The 20,742-nt window shown below is 40.5% G+C and overlaps 1 protein-coding gene across 1 annotated transcript; it reads right to left on the bottom strand.

The window, feature by feature from the left end:
• Positions 1–457: 457 nt before the first annotated feature.
• slc26a10 (solute carrier family 26 member 10) lies at positions 458–6,581 on the bottom strand. Its single transcript, XM_046396952.1, has 18 exons — positions 5,943–6,581; positions 5,461–5,571; positions 5,125–5,282; positions 4,818–4,982; positions 4,581–4,733; positions 4,403–4,485; positions 4,161–4,308; positions 3,964–4,077; positions 3,560–3,637; positions 3,375–3,470; positions 3,108–3,214; positions 2,814–2,883; positions 2,427–2,609; positions 2,269–2,323; positions 2,015–2,103; positions 1,851–1,905; positions 1,643–1,749; positions 458–1,532 (listed from the first exon to the last, which is right to left on the bottom strand). The coding sequence occupies exons 1-18, from the start codon at positions 6,313–6,315 to the stop codon at positions 1,494–1,496; spliced, it is 2,184 nt and encodes a 727-aa protein (XP_046252908.1). The 5' UTR covers positions 6,316–6,581; the 3' UTR covers positions 458–1,493.
• Between the last annotated feature and the right edge of the window lie 14,161 nt (positions 6,582–20,742).

The following is a 20,742-nucleotide window of genomic DNA, read 5'->3' as shown; positions in this document are numbered from 1 at the left end:
CCATGTTCTAATTGAAGTGGACTACTTCTTGCCAATTAGTGAAACACTCCTTTAGCTTTAAAGGGAAAACCCAAAGGGTACAGTGCCTGGAGGCCTCTTTGAAATATGCACTGGAAAAAATTAATAACTTGGCTATCCAACATCAAGCAAGAAAATAATTAGTTTTTTTTTCTTTTTGTCCTGATTTTGAACTCACACTGCAAATAGTTTTATCAGGTCAAGGTAACAGGATTACGAAAGGAAAACCATTAACTGTTGGACAGGAGAGGGCAGCATGTTAGTGAGGTAAGACATCACTTTCAATTAATATACGGTAATGGCCTCTGGTAAAACACACCTTAAGCATCTCATACCAGAGGGTTATGTCAGACTTGTTATATAATGCGCAAATTGGTATAAGCAGTGCAATCAAGAACTTTCCTCTGTTCCTCTGCCCCTCCCACCCCGACCCTGACGGATAAGCTGTATAGAAAATGGATGGATGGATAGATGGATGACACCAGTGTGGCTTGTATGTTGCATGTTGTGTGAATCATAATTCTGATGACCTGATGTGGCAAAATGTGCTTCGTCTTTGTTGTCATTTGAATCCTGTGTTTTTCATTTTTCATTCATCATATCTCAGTGCAGACACACAGTTCACCACGTACAAAGACTGCTCTTCTTCTCTGTACAGAACCTGACAGACTGGCATGCTTCACATTCCACACCGCGATTCCCTCTAAAATACATTTGCACTTATTAACTGTGTCAATCCAAATATTGATGTAGAAACCTACAATCCCATTTGCCCTGACATTTGCATATCATTTCCAGAAAGTTTTTAATTAGATATATTTATTGTCAAAATAGCCACTGGCACAGTTGTTGACATATATGACCGTTATTCATAAAATATTTTGTGCAGTCTCTCAGAAATTAAAAGACAGAACATTTTAAGGCAGGATATCATTTACTGAACCAAAAGATATAAATATACTAAGTATTTTAACAAACTATTCAGTGCACATTATATTTATCTGTATTGCAAACAACAAACAGAAACTAAATAAATATTACTTTGGTAATATTCCAGCATATATGACAATAAGGAACAAAACTGTTCAACAAAATGATATCTGTCATATACAGTTTTATAGTCATGGTTCAAAAATTACATGTTTTTTTTTTCAGATTTGTTATCATTAAATATATGAGGAGACTGTGGTGTAGTTTTTCTCTTTTCTTGATTTAAATCAGTCTGATATAATGACTAATATCAGATTTAATTGTGCAAGGAGTCCAACATCTGTGAGAAAGCTGGTAACACTGTAATGTAATAGTAATTGTAATACATGACATAGTGCTACAACAGGCCACTCCTTCTTTGAACTGCAGGCATACAGTACAGCCTGGACTAAATGCTGGAGAGACAGGAGACAGTCCTAGTGCCCCTTTCACATTTTAGTCCCACACACTCTGATGGAAGCATGACTCAGCACCGTCCTCCTGCCTCATACCCAAACAGTCGTGGTGCTCTCAGGAGGTTTTTCCTATGGCGAATGACAACAGCGTCATCATTTGTTTGCACAGCTTCAAGTAATTTGAAATCAATGCAAATTTTATATTTTTGCAAATATTTACATTTTTTTTTCTAGCTTACCTTCTGCTGTTGAATGTACACCACGGCATCATGAACAGTTACGAAAATATGTTGAGGATCCATATATTTCATCAGACCGCTTGATGTGAGGATTTTTAGGACTCTCTCTAAGAGGGTAGAAATCACTGATCAGTACTCACTGTGTGTATCATCACAACTGTAAGAGAGGACCATAACAGAATGAAGGAAAGAAATAATTTGGCCTTACCGTTGCAGTTTGCTAAATATACGTGAACTCCAACTTTTTGGCACTCAGTGCACATCTGCGAAAACCCAAAAGTACTCATTCATTTTGACAGCATGCATGGAAAAAATGGAGAGATCCCTATCCAGTGAGGGTTGAAGCATAATGTCTTCTTTGAGCGGACTAACCTGTGTAAAGAGTCTTGCTCCAGCAACGTCAACAAATATCACACTGCTGCAATCGATTAACACTGCCTGAACGTCACCCTCAGATGTTTCTGCAGAAGAGATTAAAGCAAATGAAAGGAAAGATTACATGGAAAATATTTGAAAAATGTAAAAAGAGCAATCTAAATAAAATGTCACGTGACTGTTGTCGATTCAAAATGAGAATATCTGTAGTTTCTCGTTTTTGGAAACACCAAAACATGTTCGTTACTTACCAGATTTAAAAAACTCATTTTCTGAGGAAAATGATGTGTTTGCAATTCCTCTTTCCTAAAATACAATGGAGAGAGAGATAAAAAAAAAACAATAATGCACTTACATACTATACAGTTATATCCTAACTCAGCTCATGCAACGATCGCAGCAGTCGTACCACAGTGTTAACGGTGGTCTCTCTCTCCCGTTTCTCCAGGGCTTTCCTGGCCTTCTCCCGGCTGCGGATCTTCTCTGGCGTCAGGCCCAACAGCTTGCTCATCTCCTCCCTGAAGAAGTTACGGTTGCCATAGTAAATAGGCCCGTTGTAAGTGAGGATCTTGACTCCAGGCACCTCATAGCACTGAAAGGAAAACAGGATAGTCTCAGCTTCATTCTAGCTCCATTGTCTATGAAGTTATGATCAGTAGTTCTTATTGTAGGAATAAGATATTATGTGCCTCAACTTTAAGTTAAAGATCCATTTGTTAAAGTGTCCTTTGGAACAATATTTATTTGCATGTAAATTAAATAAAAAAAATATTAAACAGTAAGAGCATCCGCTCACCTTGCTGTGATTCTCCAGAGGTTTGTAAATTTCTGTGTTGCTGGCCCGACCGAGCACTGAACACCCAGCTCTGTTGAGTCATGGGTTATCAGTTTTAATTGAACACGTTAAAACACATGAATGTGATGAGTTTTTCTTCAGAGCACCAGTACAGATATGGTGCAGATTAATGTGATCTTTTCAGTTCGTATTTAAACCCTCAGATGGATGTGGCATTTCTTGCAATAGAAAATTTAGCAAGTGCACTAGTTGGATTGTACCATAACATTTCTGCAGAGGGAATGGAAAATGTACCTTTGTGTGCGACAGATGACGGTCATCATAGAGAAAACCACCCCGATAGCCAGGCCAAGGTCCACATTAAGAACCACCACAGAGAGCCAGGTTACCACCCAAACCATCTAGACAAAGACACACAATAACATATTGTCACTGCAAGATAATACAATTAACAATGGACTCATGAAAATTACGGTTTATTCCAGCCAAGTAATCAGTGTGAAAGGGGAATTTTGTGTGCTACCTTCGCTCCTATATTACTATACCAGACAATGCCCTTACAAAGTCAATCTTGCTGATTCTCCACAGCTCGGGTAAGTCCTGGAACTGCAAGAACATCTGCCTGAGGCTGGTAACATTGATGCATGCCAGCACTGCCTGGGGAGAGAGATGAAGGATCAGATGAGCGCACTTCCCGTCTCTCTTTCTCTCTGTCGTGCTTGTAGAGATGCACACAATGAACACACCTTGGGTAGGAAGTGGAATAGTGGTCCAATCAGGAGCAGAACAATCAGAACAACCAGACTCGTGAACAAGCCGGAGAGCTGCAGAAACACAGAAACATTCCTGTGGATTAGATCTTATAAAACCCAAATCTGTCCTTTTAGCGCTTTCATAAATTTAAAGTACATTCGCATACATAACTGAACAATGAGTTACAGGAGAGAAATAATCATTTTATATATATTTTAACTATGCAGGCCTGTTTTAAAGAATCAGTAAACATATCAACTTGTGTTTTGGTTTTCGCTCACATTCATATATATATATATATGTGTGTGTGTGTGTGTGTGTGTGTGTGTATTGCATATTGTGCATTTAATACAAAGAGTTTACTTGCACAGATGTTACTGTACAACATGTACAATACCTGTGTGTGTCCTCCAGCACTCTCTAGTATATTAGTGGTGGCAAGAGTGGCTGAACTGGGGAAGCAGGTGAAAAAAGAGGACACTGTGTTGGACACACCATGAGCCAACAGCTCCTGAAATCAAACGCAGGTCAGATGCAAATAGTTAGCATACTGGGGAGGATCTAATTTTTCAGCAAACAGCTGTGACACCTTACCTGGTTGGGATGTATGGAATATCCATGTTTATCAGCATAGATCATCGCCAGTGAGACAGACACAGCGTAACCAACAAATGTTATGGCTATTGTGTCCCCAGCAATGTCAGGGAGAGTGTTCAAAGCAGGCAGCCGTGGCCTTGGGAATCTAGAAACAGGAGAATTACAAGTCAGGCTGCTGGAAGATATTGAGCTTATCAGTGTTGGGAGATTTTTTTTTTTTTTCAAATCTGAAAAATTACCCAGCTGGGATGTGACCAACTATCTCAATATTGTAAACAGAGTCCAGCGAGGAGGCATAGGCTACGCCTGTAGCAATAATCACCTGAAGAATGAAGAGTAAAACCATGACTTATAAAGTGTTGATACTGTAAATAGTCAATTGACCAAATGCAACATTCATAAATCCTCTTCACTAACCGTGAGGATCTCGACAGGGATAGGTGTACGCAGGCGCTGCCGGAAACGCATGTTGATTTCCTTAACTGGCACCAGGACTGCCAAACACACCAAGGAGATCAGCAGTTCAGCCGTGTTTGTGTGAGGCAGGTTCTCCATCACTGACCCTAAAGTCTGATCACACAAATCAGTGAGCCGTGAGCAGATAATAACATGTTGGATTAGACCATCAGTGTGTCACTGTGAAAAACTATTTACCTTGAAGAGCGAGAAGGTCCCAGTGTGGCGGGGGAGCCGAAGCCCCAGCATGCTTTGCAGCTGTGAGATGGTAACATGGAAAGCAGCAGCACTGGTGAAAGCTTTAACAATTGGCTCTGACAGATAGGTGGAGAGGAAGCCCAGCTGAAGTCCAAACATGCAGAGCTGTGGCACCAGAGATTAACATAAAATTACAAACTGCGTTGGGTAATCAGGTCTGCTAGTCTTAACAAAAAGAAAGACGTGCATTATTATGTCATTTTGCAATTTTTGTGTTTTATCTACAGACTTTGCTCATCTGTCCTACCATAATAATTCCTGAGAGGAGTGCTACAGCTGAGGCAACTCCAATCCTCTGGGCCTCAAACTCAGCTGCTTCAGCCGAACTTGAATTCATCTCCAGAGGAGTGGGAACCAGCTGCTCCACCACAGAGCCAGTCATCAGACTCACCACAGCAAAGGTACCTGCAGATAGACCGGTCATCTCACTAACAGTACAAGACATGATAACTGACACTCGGCATTGAGCTCCAAGTGCACACATCATATGATGTAAATAACGTTCATATGATGCAAAATGTTGTATTCCAGGCTGCTCTAGCAAAGCCAGTACAGTAGATGTTGACGTGGACACGAGTCTTACCTGTGGACACGTGGCGACCTGTTCCAAAAAACATGTATAGGACCACAGGGAAGAAGGAGGTGTAAAGGCCAAATATTGGTGCCACGGATGTGAGTAAAGCAAAGGCCATGCCTGTTCAGAGGAGGACAGTAAACACTTTTTTTCTCTAATCTATTCTCAGAATTTGTCAAGCAGATGTAAAATGTAAAATCTGAAACTTTTGCCTCACAGTTGTAGTCATTAATTTGATCCTAACCTTGCTATATATAATTACATGTGCTGTTGATATCATTTATTAAAAATTGTTATTATTATTATAACTATTATTATATCTCAACTTATTCTAAAACAAAATAATAGAACTTTTTTTTATTTTAGAGTCAGTGTAATCATTCACTTAATCAAGCAATGTGAGAGAAAACAAGCTTTCTTTTCCCTTTTTGGTGCTTGGTAGTCTGTAATCAACTGCCGGCTACTTTGATCTAGATGACATGCTTACTCACCTTGTGGAATGTGAAGAATACCGACTGTTAGACCAGCTATAGTGTCTCCTAAAATCCATTTCTTAAGTCTGTATCTTGGCAGCCATTTGAAAATGGGCACTCGCTCCCTCAACAGGTGAAGGCAGGCTCGCCTTGAACACCTGCATCTCCCGCTGAGTTTTTCCCGGAGCCGCAAACTTCCACTCGTGTCATCGTCGGAGCCGTAGGCCTGTTTGAAGCGGTCCTCAGTGTAAATATTCCTGTAAACGGCCACAGAAGCACTCATTGTTTCCCTGTAGAGATGAGCAACGATGCAAGTGCAGTTGTAGTGTAAGAAAGGTGTTGCCTGTTCCCATACATATATACCAGACCCTCTCCTGACCTCAAGAGCCATTTCATTTTCCTGTCAGACTTTTCTCAGCCAATGACATGGCTCAAAGCTCAAACTTTTTTGTTACAGTGTTGAACAACTTTTTTTCACATCTTTGTTCTGCCTCAGCCAACATAAAGGTGTGCTGGTCCATTTTTTTCCTTCAAAACTCCTCTGGGTCCTACCGCTAAAAGGATTTTTTTTCAAGAGAAAGTAGAATGTCAGGCACACAGTCTGCCTTTCCTTGACTGCCTCCCTCCCTTCAAGCACATACACAGACCATCCTTTGCACCACACAGTCCTATCCTCCCTTATGTCCTGCCTCCAGAGAGCAACGCGGGAGGTAAGAGCTCAGAGGAGGCACAATTAAGTCATACAATGTATACCACTGTGAAACGCCTGAAGATATCAAAGTCGTATTGTTGGTGGAGTTAAGGTGTAACCCCAAACCACGTCTGTCAGCGAGGAGTTCATTTCCGAGAAGGATGGATGTCTGTAATGGGTGAGTGTTTAAGCAGTGTAGCCATAAGGAAATGAGTCTTGTACCCATGAGACCCCTGTGAAACTCGATCACACATGGCAGCGTGGTTCATGGATCAAACCACACCTTGACTCTGATCAGAGATTGTGTGTGAGATGTTGTTCTTTGTTGGACAAGAGTGAATACAAGGGAGCTTTAGATACATACAAGATAAAATGGGATGTACGTCTGCATATTATTCGCAAACTGTAGCTTGTAAACATCATATAATTAAAACTGAAATTGTTTTGGAGTTTGCGTGAGTATGAGACAAAGGGTTGTTACAATCTCAAAAGAGGTTCAGTCTGATATCTGGTGAATATAAAACAAAGGAAATGGAGAATTTATTACTAGTGTAAATCCTACATTGGGTGCTATGAATGAACCTCTCCCACCTCATGAATGACGTCTCCCATCCCAAGGGGCTACGTGAGGAAGTGCAGGCAATGCCACAGTTTTCTATTGTTGCACAGGACAACACCCAAGGATCTTTTTTTGCTCGAATGGAGCTTCAGACCTTGGCTAGAAGGGCATAAAGTTTAAAAATGTACCTTACCACATCTACAGCAAAGATGACAAAGCGTCTAGCGTGACATTTCTGACATTGCTTTACCTTGTTCTTTTAAGAGGTTTCGTTGATCATCCAGTGACATGAACACATACAGTGTGTATTCTGGAATAGTCGACTGCAATCAAACATATACAAGTTCATTACACTAAAGAATATACAGTAACTACACAGTACTGTTGAACCTGTGATGTCTTTAAAAGGTCAGGTATGAACAGAAAAACTCTTTATTAACCCATATGTTAAAGGTGTAATGCCACTTAAACTGGAATTATGCTTTCCTGACCGCTTGGGTACATACAACAAGTTGATTTCCTTGGCGTACAGGCTGAGATTTGGGAGGCATGTCTGGTCGGCCCTTCTGTGAGCCTTTGCAACCTACAGATAAGTATAACACAACATCTGTGTGTAGGTTTGTCTGCCTTACTTTTAATCACCTGAAAAAGCTGTGATGTGTAAGGAAACAGTTATCCAACAGACACTGGTCAACTTAAACATTCATTAAGAGCTGTGTTTCCGACAACCTTATGAAATTAAGCCCAACATCTACTTTCCTTTTACTTCTGTTTCGGTCTCTGATAACTCCAGAGGAAAAAGTTCCTTCTCTAACTAGCAAGGTGTTTGACTTTACTTACATCTGACTTTACTAGCTATTTGCTAACTTTGGCTGGCATTTGGCGATGCACAGGTGCCTTTTCATCTTTTCATTTTCATTTATTGAAACAAGCTTAAAAATGTAACTTACTACATCTACAACAAAGAGGACAACACGTCTAGTGTGACATTTGTGACATTGCTTTAACTTGTGCTTTAAGAGGTGAAAATGTCATTGAACAGTGACATGAAAACATACGGTGTATTTTACTGGAATAGTAAAATACTGAAGCATAGTGTAAATTTTCACCTTTTGAAAGCATAGATGATGTCTGAAAGGTTGTGACCTGGTAGTGTGAGTTCATCACTGCGAGAGACCAATCAAATGACTACATCACATGTAGTCATGTAATCATTTGATTCGCTGTTAATGTCAAAATCTTATTTCGTTATTGCAGTTTTAATGTTATGGATATGAAATCATTTGTATTTTTATGCTGCATGTCACCTCATCAGCCCAGAGAAAACATTAATTAGCTGGGGGTGTTTGGTAATCCCACATACAGCGACATCGCTGGAGTCAGGTCAAATGATTTAACCCCGATAAATGTCTCCATTTCTTTCTAATGACTATTGTTGATTCTATTTTTAAAAAAGGAAAACAACTGCTAATGTCGAAATTATACCCTTGTTGTTGTAATTCCATAAAAGCATGAAAGATAAAACATTGCTAAAAATGTAACTGGAGTCAAACAGGGTACATGTCCAGTGATGCTTTGCAAAGGTAACCCCCCCCCCCCACCACCACCACCTCCACCCATCTCACTCATTTTTCCAACTAAATGAAATAAATAGACATGCATACAGAGAGTTGTTTTTGTTCCAGTGTCATATTACTAGAAATGCTGTGTCTCTGGTGGAGAGGAGACATGGTGATATAAGGGACTTTAAATGCCAGGAATGTGGGCCATTGTGTTGATCAGCTCCAGAGGATTTATGAACATACCGACGACGTGGTGTGTCTGCGAGCTGTTTAAACAAGATATTAATCAGTGGTAAAAGGAACAATGAATGGAAAAGGATATGGAGTGTAAGCCCCAAACTAGACAAAACCCTTCTGCTCCATCATAACACAGAGCGCTCTTTATAAATTCAAACAATGAAAATGTGAATACCTGAATGCCATAACAAGCATGTGACATGTATACAATCCAGTGCCGCATTCAGTTAGCTTAGAAGCCACAACAAACGCCTCTTTGTAGACACAAGATGCGTCAAGTAATGTGACAGTTTTGTTTGGTTTTTTTTTGTTTTATTTTAATTGTGAAGTCACATTGTATGAGATCACTTCACATTGTAAACATAGATACATGTTGATTATTTTGTGCTGTTCTGTTACACATCTTGCATCTATTGTCTCACAAAAATCTCTTATGGAATATTGTGAAACTTACAAAACACACCCTCTGATGGCAACTTCAGTTATGTCCAGCAGCATACCTCATGATCCCACTCTCCTTGTTGCATTAACATTAATCACATTCTAAAAATATCTCATCCACCCTGTCTCCTTCATGCTGAGTGTATGTCCTGATATTAGATGGTCTTTCTATTATTCTCATCCAGGCAGAGGCTCCAGTCATTTTGTGGCCTATAGTTCCTGCTATTGTTCTTTATCTGCTTTATGGGATGCGACCCCCTGTGGCATGTTACTTTGGAAATGACCTTGTCCATAAAGCGGACTGCTGGCAGCCAAACCTCTCCCTGTGTCCCTGTCTCTTTACCTCTCCCATCCCTTTCCGTTTACTGCTCCTCTCCATTCACTAGTGCCTCTCCTCGAGCTGTCCAGGTATTTACATTGTCTGACATCATGAATCACGTCTCCCCTAAGAATTCTACTTGATGGTTCATGAATTCGTTGTAATTTGTCACTCACACCATACAAGGTTCCTGTAGGGGTTAAGAGCCAAGCACAACTCAGGAATTTGTCAAACAGCCCTTTGATGTGCTTTGAAAAGTTTACATTTTATGGTAGCTTGTCTGACTCTATTATTTAGCCAGTACAATAAACAAATAAATGTTGTATTGTTAGCCAATGTCAAAGATTTTTTATGATAGTTCCTCTCTTCCTGGCTGTACCTGTAATTAGCCATGTTTTAATTTCCCAAGGCAACACGCTAAAATCTAATTAACTTTAGACAGAGATCTGTGGAGATTTTCCCTCCCATGTTTACATTTATAATTTTATACATCTGAGGCGGTGATAGTAAAGCCCCAGATTTTTCAGTGTTTCTTTCACACCTTCCCTTTTAAAGAAGTTTTGCGTGACTCCAGTAGGTTTCAAAGTCAGCTGCTGATTTCCTGTCCACTCTTGATGAACATATCCTGACCCCCACCACACCTACACCAGTCATGTCCATTTATCAAACATCTGGGTCATGCATCTCCTGAACGGGTGAGGCAGTACCCGCCCACATCCACAGGCTCCCCAAGGAACTGTGTCTGAGTGTGGAATCACAAAGTATCCTACGCTATTAAGTTTTACTTTCTCATTAAGGGAACAACAAAGACCATGTCTTGAGGACGTCATGTTTTTTAACCTGATTTACGCACATGATCATACTGCCATTTCCATCTCATCCAGGGGGAGGGTGGCTTTAAGTACAGTCATTGTTTGGTGTGCTGCTGGTGAAGGAAGTGTACTCTAAACGGCACCATCCCTTATGCTCTTCCGTGTTGGAGACCTGACATACCAAAACAGACAATAAAATGGTCAGCATCTTGCCTAAGCAGCTTTCCTATTATCTAAAGAGAACAAAAGGCAAGACCTGGATTCACATCTGACCTTCCTTTCCTTACTGATAGTGACTGTCCTGTCCCTGTCAGGATATGGTACCACTCTTGAAGAAAACCAAACACTTTGCCTTTATCTCATCCCATTTCTATCTGACAGGCGCAGTTGTCCCTCTTGCTGAATTAAAATTATCTGCTCTCCTTCAAGGTGCAGATGAGTCTCACGGTGTTATTCATATAAATAAACAAATTCCCATAAAATCTGCCATGATGCAGTATAGCAGTTTCACTCCACAGGTTTTATCACCTCCAGAATAGTTTTTAGATTTGCTCAGCTATGTAGGGGAGCTGTTTTGACCCACAGAGGGAGAGTCTGGTTACTTCCTACCCCATGCCAAAGCATTGTGCAGTTCAAGTACACAGCAGCGACATAGCCTTGAACCACATTGAAAGAGCTGCTGGTGCTTTGTTTGCTTCACCTCAACACTTCTGTCAACACTAGATTCACTTTCAGTTGTAGAGCACTTACAGAGCTTACAACAACGTAGAAATAACATTTCCTTGTGTTGTGTTGTCACTTGAAGCCCTCAGGCAACACCCTATTGTAAATTTTTCGTAATGGTGAATGTACACCGGAGAAGAATAACGAGCCCCAGATGCAATACTTTACAGAAGAGGCATGTGTAAAATTGTATGTTCATATGCTGTATGTTTTCTGCTAATCCTAAATCAAAAGGCACAGTTTTTTTCCTGAAAAGATGTGCATGAATTCAAACCATTCAGACAGTGGAATCAGCCACTGTGATGAGAGCTGAAGGGAACAGGATTTTGCATTCATCCACTATAGTGACTCCAGTATTTCGTCTTGTGCGTGAGGCTCTGATGGAGTGGGTCCTTGAGAATCACCAGTGCAGCCAGGTTTACCTCACAAAGAGCTCAGGGCAGATATGTTGACTCAACAATAGTAGTAGGCCTTTAGTAGTCCAACTTTCAGAGTTGGTGTGCACAAACACAGTGATCCTGTTAAAATAAAATGAATGAAAAAAGAATATAAGAATAAGGCTCACGTTAAAGTTAAACATGACAAATGGGTGTCATGACATCACATCAGCGCCAGAGCCAATAAATACTTGTAACTGCTGCAGAGTCATTTGACCTGGGAGTGAATGCCACTGAGGACAAATCCAGATGTTGGTTGGTGTTGGAGGGGTTTTCAAGGGGTAGGCTATTATATAGCACAAAGGGCAAAGAGCATATTATATTTTGTTGTTGTTGAGTTTTCAACAAACATACAGAGTTAACATTAAATACCAAGTTAACTACAGCTGAGTGGCTTGTTACAGTTATCGTTTTGCTTAACAAAGTCGGCTTCACTGGTGAGAAATTAGACAGTGCTTTTAACATCAGAAAATATTACATTCTGATACATTTTACTGCAGCTAAAACAAGTCTTTTAATCTTCACCAATAGGGCTACTCCAGCGATGAATTTTCATTACGTCAGTCTGAGAGCTCCACAGGGTGGTTCACAGGACTGCTGCATCACCACACACCCTCTACAGCACGTACCAGGCTGAAAGCAGCAGGGTGGAGGGCAGGGAGACGTGGACACACAACTGTACTGGCGGCCACCGCCAGACTACCTTCCTGTCACACCGTGCCATCACTTATGCACACACATCTGAGTCCTGATGACAAAAGTGAAACAAGAAAGAGGGGTTTTGTAATGCATGACATTGTGCTAGGAATAAATGGTTTGCACAAAGAACACTGGATAAAAATATTGCGGATGCATTGTTGGCTGTAATTCTTTTTTTTATATATCTTCTGAGGTGAGTGTCAAAGTAGCACAAATTGTGTGCTGAAATAATCTTAGGTGACCAGGAAGAAAGTCAGAAGATTTGGCAGTTTATTGTGATGTGTGAAGTGTGATAGTTTTTGCTTTCACTGAGCTCTTGTGAAGTGCACACCTGAGCACAATTTGAATGTGTTCTAACACACTATTTTTTTTTATTTTCTGTTTTTTCTTATTCTTCCATTCCCTTTCCTCTGCTCTGCTCAGCTCTTCTCTCCTCTCCTCTCACCTCTCCATCACCTTTCCCTTGCTTCCATCTATACTTATTCAGCATCAAAGGGCACCCGTGGCTCCAGCTGGATGGCCACTAGCTTCTCATTTCCTCTCATGCTCTCCAGCCATTCAGTGGTGGCGTGCTCCGTCAGGGCTGAACAGACCCCAGGGAGTCCACCAGAAGCCTCCACTAGGCGCTCACCGCCGCTTCCTGCTCATTTAAGAGAGCCCTCAGAATGGAGCGCCATTGTCCTGGCTGTTATCTGATGGCCCCACTCAACAGGCAGACAAAGCTTAGAGCCTGGAGCCCTCGCCTCCCCCCAATATCAGCCTGGCTCTGTTGAGACTCTCCTGATTTTTTTTTTTTCCTTTTTTGTTGAACATGTCAATAACCCAAGAAAGGAGCTTTGCAAACTCTGATAGATGCATAAAAGCACTCACCAGTTTTTGGGCATTTAAAGAGAATTTATACCCTTCAAGACCACACACATATGTTCAGAGTAGCTGTTTGTGATGTGGTGGAACGTGATCTATGCAAGCAAAGGTACACAATGTACAGTGGCAGGACAGTCAAATATGACACAACTTTGTCAAAATTAAACTGTCAAGCTCTCAAAACAGGACACAAAAACTGCTTAAGGTTGTTGTTTGTTGTAGAAGGAAAAAAACGGCATTTGCTTGAAAGCACCCTGTTGTCAAGCACTGTGTCCATTTATATATAAGTCACACAAGATCAGCTTTGGTCCCCACAGTAACCAGTCGTTGCGGTTGTGGGTTAAGTTCGGACACAAAGTCATGAGCTACTGTACTATGAGTCTTGAAGTTGTTTGTCTCCAAAGGGTAATTATGAATGAAGTATCACCAAACTTCATGTTCATTTACTTTGACATATGTCTTGTGTAAATAATATATGAGAGGGAAAAAGAGCATATTGAAGGGGTGAAGCAGTAGATGAATGAGGCTTAAAGGACACTGTCCTCCAATCTGTCAAATCTGACAAAAAATCCCAATGTCACTATTAAAATCTGCTGTTTCTTTCCAAGCACATGCAATTTCTCTAAACACAAACCTCATATGAGTCAGCAGATTATTAAGGTAATTTGGCTTGTTTCATGAGTTGCATTTTATAAATAGGCGAGGTAATGTTTCAAGAGATTTCCTTAAAAAGCACATTCTGCTGAGTGGCTCCATACAAGTCTAAAGTACTTTACCTGGGTTGTTTCTGCAGTGAGATCATTTTATTTCTACAGTTCAAAATCAGAGGCTTCACAGTCTGTACAAAATATGACATCCTTGATTCAGAAAAGGAAAAAAAATAATAACTTCAACAAGGAAAGGAACACGAGGAAAAGCCAGTGTGCCTGAGCACCATCAGATCGAGATGGAAGCAAATGAGATCGGAGATCAGTTTTGCATTACTTTTTTACATACGTGACGCTAAAATACAAGACATGTCTACATTACAGATCAGTTCACAGGACAGTGCTGGAGAAATTTGCCTACAGGGCAGCTTGATATAGATACAATATGGAAGCAGTGTCCCCTTGTGGAGAGATATGATAAAACAAATGCACCAAACTTTTCTTGTCTTTATCCAAAACCACCTTTGTCTCTCTCTCTCTCTCTCTCTCTGTCTCTTTTTATCTGTGCCATTTTCCTTTTCTGATTGAGTCCCGTCTCCCACCTCAAACACACACACACACACACACACACACACACACACACACGCACACACACACAGACCAAAGGGGGTTTCCTATAGAGACACCATTGTGTGTGCTGTATCAAAGGGACATTTGTTAAAGGGCTTTGGTGTGCTGTGATATCACCCACATCAGTCAGGACTGCCCATGCAGATGCCTGAAACCAGTGGAGTGGGTGCTGTGGGGATGGGAGAGTGACTGTGTGGGACACTCACACTACCCGCTCCGATTTCACAGACTTCTGACCTGACAAGAAAGACGGCAGCAGCAAAGGAGAAGGTATCAGAACTAGTAGGATGACTTTAAGCAAAGAGCAGCTCGGTCTCCTCCTTCCCTAAAATCTAAATGTGGAACTGTAAACACTTGCCGTCTGCAGAGATGTGGTAACCCTGTGGCTGCAAGTTCTCAGTTTATTTCTAGTTTGTTGTCCCCTCGACAGCTCCCTCTAGTGGGGTGGCAAAGAACTGTATGCTACCTCACCATGTGCGGTAAAAGAATAGTTACCATTTGCCCACTTTGCACATTTCTTATAGGATATGTTTCAGGTATTACAAGAAATACCATTATTTAGTTCTATACATTCAGTCTTAATGAGTATTTTTTTTCCACTGGAAGGAGATCTTAGATATATTAAAAATAAATTAGTAAAATGAATTGCGAGAAAAGAGGGAACCCAGAAGCTTTTAAAGCATGTTTTGCAGTATAGTCCAAGCAGAACATATGCATGCGCCTGTTTTACGTGCACAATGAGCCAGTCCAAAACTGAGACATTAAAGTCTCGATGTACAAGTAAATACACCAGATGAGAAAATGAAAGCTCATAAAACAACTGAAGAACCATCTTAACTCAAACTGATTCATCCATATAGATCTCCCCTACTTTTCCTCTCTTCTTTTTTGAAGATCAAGCAATGGCAAAAAGTTGAATAATTCTGCCTCTTTGATCTGCACACACAAGTGAGAGTTCATTTCCATTTTTGATTTTTTTTTTTCTTCCTTTCTGTAAGAGTGCCAGCATCAAGATTTACCTTGGTGTGCAAATGTGCTGGAATAGGTTAAAAGGAAATCTCTCTGCTCTCTCAAAGCACAAGTGCAGATGTTGTGAAGTTAATTAAAAATTTAGCAATTCGTTTCTCCCGTCCCAATTTAGGCTGCATCAAATGGAAGAAAACAGACGGAAAAATGACTTACGAGAGAAGTCCATGCAGTCTGTCTTTTTACATGTATGGCAACATCAACAAGAAGAAGTGTAAAATCCAGGATGATACACCAATACTTTGCAACTCTTCACACAGCCTGTATCATTAATAAATATAATAAATCCTGTAAATAGTTGTGTGTATTTTGAATCAAGAAAACAATCCATCAAATGTAAAATTGTGATTATAATCCTTCATTCCCACTTACGAAATGTATGGCTGTATTATAAGTGGAACCTGGTGATGTTACTGAAAGATCAGAGATTAGTCCAGTCAGTTATCATCTGTTTTCCCAAAGACATTTCACACAGCCTGCCTCATTTAGGAGACAACAGTGATAAACATTTTCAAGCCTCTCCCTACCCCCCATTCACCAGGCTCCAAACAAGTAACCCGGCTTTATCCGTGTTTACTAAAATTGCATCAGTATGTTGACATAGGCCTTGTATCTTCTACTAACTCTTCAATCTCCTCCCAAATAATTGTGCCATCCACAAAAAGGATGTCAAGTCTCAAGGTGCTGCCCACCCCTCTCCACTCCCCCTGTGTGGATGATGCTCCAGGAGGGTTGCAGAGGGAGGAGTGGGGGTGGGGGGGTTTAGTTTCTGCGCAGGTGTTGCAGCTGCATTCGTACATAATTCCTTTCTGTGCGAGCAGTGCTCAGTGTTAGCCTCTGTGTGCTGCTTCCCCCCAGTGGGACCCCTCCTCCACTGAGTGATATTACAAGCGGCAGCCGTGTGCCTCTGATCTACATGCACTGGGCTCCCTCCTGGTCCTGGGTGAATAGCGCTTGACTTGTTCAATTTGTTTAGAAGCCGCGTTCGACGCTTTGAAGCCACACATTTTAGCATAAATCATAACCTGTCTCCTTGCTCACAACTGCTTTGAAATGCAACATCTGCTTTTGAATCCCCTACTTTACAATTAGTTAAGCAACATCAATAGATTGACTCCCTATAATTTTTCTTGATAATGAACTGCTTTGTACACGTGCAAGGGCATTAGCGATGGGCCCATTTGATTTTTCATGGCCAAGGTCCTGAGACAGATCAATCTTCGTCAGCCTCACTACGCTGGGACGGTGTGAACTTCCCGAAGTTCTCAGCATGTTCTGACTAGAATCAGACACATGTGTTAAATTGGGTTACCCTCCATGGTAACCTACTTAGGAAGTGTCATGGTTGTGGGGCATGTTACCGGGCCGTGTTGTTTACTCTTTCATCACACTCTTCAGGTTCCCTGTTTGTTGGTTTGTTTTGCAAAGCACAGCCTTCTGTTCAGCTGTGGGAAAAGTGCGGAATCAAAGTCCCGGAGAGGAGCCTGGCGTTGACACTGATAAGCTTGGCCTGTCATTATCCATTTGTCTGAATGGCATTGATGCTCAGGTTGGATCTCTGGAGGAAGAAGCACACACAGAGAACCCAGGTGCGTATATACTACTGCTGCAGCCATGGAAGGAAAGTCTGCCCAACCAAGTTTGCACAATGAAGTTTGCATAGTTCAGATATTAAGTATTGAATAAAAGGAAATTCTCAATACAATATTGGCAGGAATAGTAGTTGTTCAATGTACTGTATCAAAGCTCAAACTCTCAAGAACTGATCCATCAGTTGGAAAGCTCTCGTCAGGTGCATTAAGAATTCTTTTTGCAGGTTGAAGGGGAAAATAACAATCCCAAAGATTTTATTTTCAAAGGCAAGCATTTGATCAGTAGTCATCAATTAAACTTACTGAGGTGCAAATTACACCACAAGGATTAGATGAAAGAGCCTGTGTGTCATTTTCTCCCCTCCTCCTCCTCAAAGCTTGGCTTGGTTCGCAGTACACACAAACAGCAGGCTGATCCCTGGCATGGTGGTGACAGGGTGACACTTCCCCTCACATTACGCAGGCTGTGCTGACGGAGGGGCTTAACAGATAGTGGCATCACACAGGCGTGCGTTTACAAATAAATCTACTGCTCTGGCTGTGCGGCACTCCTCTGCACATGTAGCCCTTGTATTTCTGCTCCTGCTTTGCATTTCTGATTTCAGCTGGAGCCTTGCCATAAGATCCAACAACGTGAGCCCCTGGTCCCAAATGACATCCTGGGGCTTCCTGGGTAACGTAGGTGAAATGGGATACGTGACATTTTAGGTTTAGTTTCTTTGGCTAATGGTACTGTAGGCCTTTTGCAAACACAACAGTAATATTTTACACAGTAATTTTCTTCTTTGGGGTTAAACGGTGTTAAATGTGGTCATGATAAAGCGTGACAGAGTGAGATTCCAATCTTTTGATAACTCGTGCTGTTTTATTCCCATTTCCTTCTGGAGTCAGTCTCCTCTGACGAGAGTCGTTTAGATCAGACGCCAATATCAGTGTGACAAGTGCTCGCATCTCCCACAGCCACTGAACAATGCTGTAAGATCAGCTGGCTTGGTCCCTGCATGATACAATACCCACATTACACTGATGGCTGTAAATGATATTGTCATGTGTTACAGCTAATTATTTACCTTTGTTCATCTTAATCTAAATGTGTTTGGAGATGCTCTGTGATTGATAATCCCATTGTTTCTTTTTTCTTTTGTCTCTGCATCTTTCTTTTTTATTATTCATTTTACGTGGCATTGTACAGACAGGCAGTTGTAGGGAACTCATCGTTTTAGGGAATTTACACAGCAAACCCTATGAATAAACAATTCATTTTTCCATGGTAAATTAGTTATCATTAATTTTAAATGTTGTGGCAGGGGGTATGAATTAACATAAACGTATCACGCTCAGAAATTTACTTTAAGGACCAACATGAAACTCGCTGCCATACTGTCAGCATATTTTATTAAACCGAAATCACACTCGGTCACACTTGGTCAACTATGCTGACAAATATAATTGATCTCACTCCAACTAACAGCAGTTCAAAAAGTAGATACAAACATACAACTAAACAAAGACCATAATGTTAGACACACAGAGAAAAATATCACTATTATTTGCACGCGAATGAAAACAAATATATTTATACACCCACACAAACATACTGAATCTATATAAAGATTATTGTTGCTGAAATTGATCTTTCAGTCTGGGTCTGGTTAGTAGTGTGCAGTCCAATCATACCAGTTAATTATACATGAATGAAGGGTTGAAGGGATGATTCAATACTACTTTTAATACATCCATTTGAAAAGCTACCATTCTCATGTAGGTGCACTCCTTATGAGGGTCTAACTAGTTAGCTTAGCTGAGTATGTAGACTGGAAACAAAGGGACACAGCTGGCTTGGTTCCGTCCTAAGTTAACAGAATTTAATAATTTAATAATAAATATATGTAGTTATGGCTTACAAATACATGTATTTACTTGTAGCTTATTTATTTTAAAGTCTTGTCATCAATGCAGGCAAGCATGCAGACAGCTAGGGCTCCCAGCTGAGAAATACTACCACTTAAAATACCCCCCACCCCATCCCACCCCCAAAAAAAGAAAAAAGAAATAATTAAATGAAAATAAAAACTTGTCGTGTTCATACTGGTTGTTAATCAGTGAGCTTTACAGAGACTCAGGCTGTTTTCATTCTTCACGCTAAGCTTAGCTAACCAGCTGCTGCATTCAATTCCATGTTAAGACATGAGACTGATATCAAACTCCTCCTGTCAAAAAGTGCATTTCTGTATTTCTTTAACTGACTTTAAGTAATTAAATAATATAAATAATTTAAATGTCTGATACACTGCTGTAAACCATACTGAGTACTGTGGTACTAGCAGTGTCACTTATTAGCTCTTGATTGACTGCACGTCTTTTCATACAACTTTGCCACAAGTCTCTTTTTCAGATCAAACGCCATATTTTATAGGCCGGAATCTTCAAAGCGTGCCATATCCTGTCATGATGATGAAATGATCATGAAGCACCATAAAAGTGACATTTGGCAGATGGACTATATTCATCTTTATCACTGCAGAGTTTCTGTACCACTTTCCTTTGATAAAACATGAAACACATCCTCTGCTTAGATTTTCATTCAGTGACAAATGTTTTAGCTTCATTGCTGATAGTTATTTTTCCACTTTTGTGGTGCACATCTTTTGCATGAAAAACTGACGCTAAATACTGGCTTCCATACTGAAGATTTTAGTAGATTATATCTGTAGTTTAAATCTCTTGGTTCATTTTAAATAACATTTCCACAAAGGTGAAGAAGGCAGCGATTTCTTCAATCCATTTCTTTTATATGTACTTCCCAAACCACCCTTCATCTTCCCTAGATCTCTCTCTCTCTCTCTCTCTCTCTCTCTCTCTCTCTCTCCCCCTCTCTCTCTCTCCTTTCGTCTTTCGTCTCTGGGAGTATGGGTGCATGTCAAGTGATTGTTGAATTGAAATATTGATGTGGAGTATCAAAGCGTGGCGTAGCACTCCTGTGTTTCCAGAACTAACCACGAAGCGCTTTGATCAGATACTCCTGTGATCTGACTTCTGAAGTTGTTAAGAGTGCTGGAAAACAAAATGCAAACAAACTTCAAGTGCTCTTGGTATTGATAAAAGTTTTCTTTGACAAGTGGAGATGTGTGCTGTCTGCCTGTTTCTGCCCAAGACTGGAGATTTTGGGGTTTCCGTACATGCTAACGGACAAGAGATGAGGGAATTATGATAGTTTTCCACTTTTCACACACCTAGCAATGTAAACTGTGGTATGGGGGTGGGAATCATCACAGAACCCTGCTGTGATATCAGGCAATAATGTAAAACTAAAGCAATTCTGTGATTTATGCTGCAGTCAAATTATGTGAAATAAGATTTTTCATTTTATTTCATTTGAAAACAAAGAAGCTAAATTAAAACTTAAATGAAATCCATGTAAGCACTTACAGAGCAACTACGCTTAGAGACTAAATTGAAGTAATTAATTACAATCTTAAAGGCTTTTTAAAGCATTTTCCAAGAAAAAAATAATTTAATGCATTAAATGACTAAATGAATGAATGATTTAGTCCTACAAAAGTCGTTCATCATTGCAAA

This window comes from Scatophagus argus, chromosome 8 (assembly GCF_020382885.2).
Source record: "Scatophagus argus isolate fScaArg1 chromosome 8, fScaArg1.pri, whole genome shotgun sequence".
Lineage (NCBI taxonomy): Eukaryota > Metazoa > Chordata > Actinopteri > Scatophagidae > Scatophagus > Scatophagus argus.
The sequence above is the reverse complement of the archived record's forward strand: the minus strand, read 5'-3'. Positions and strand labels throughout refer to the sequence as shown.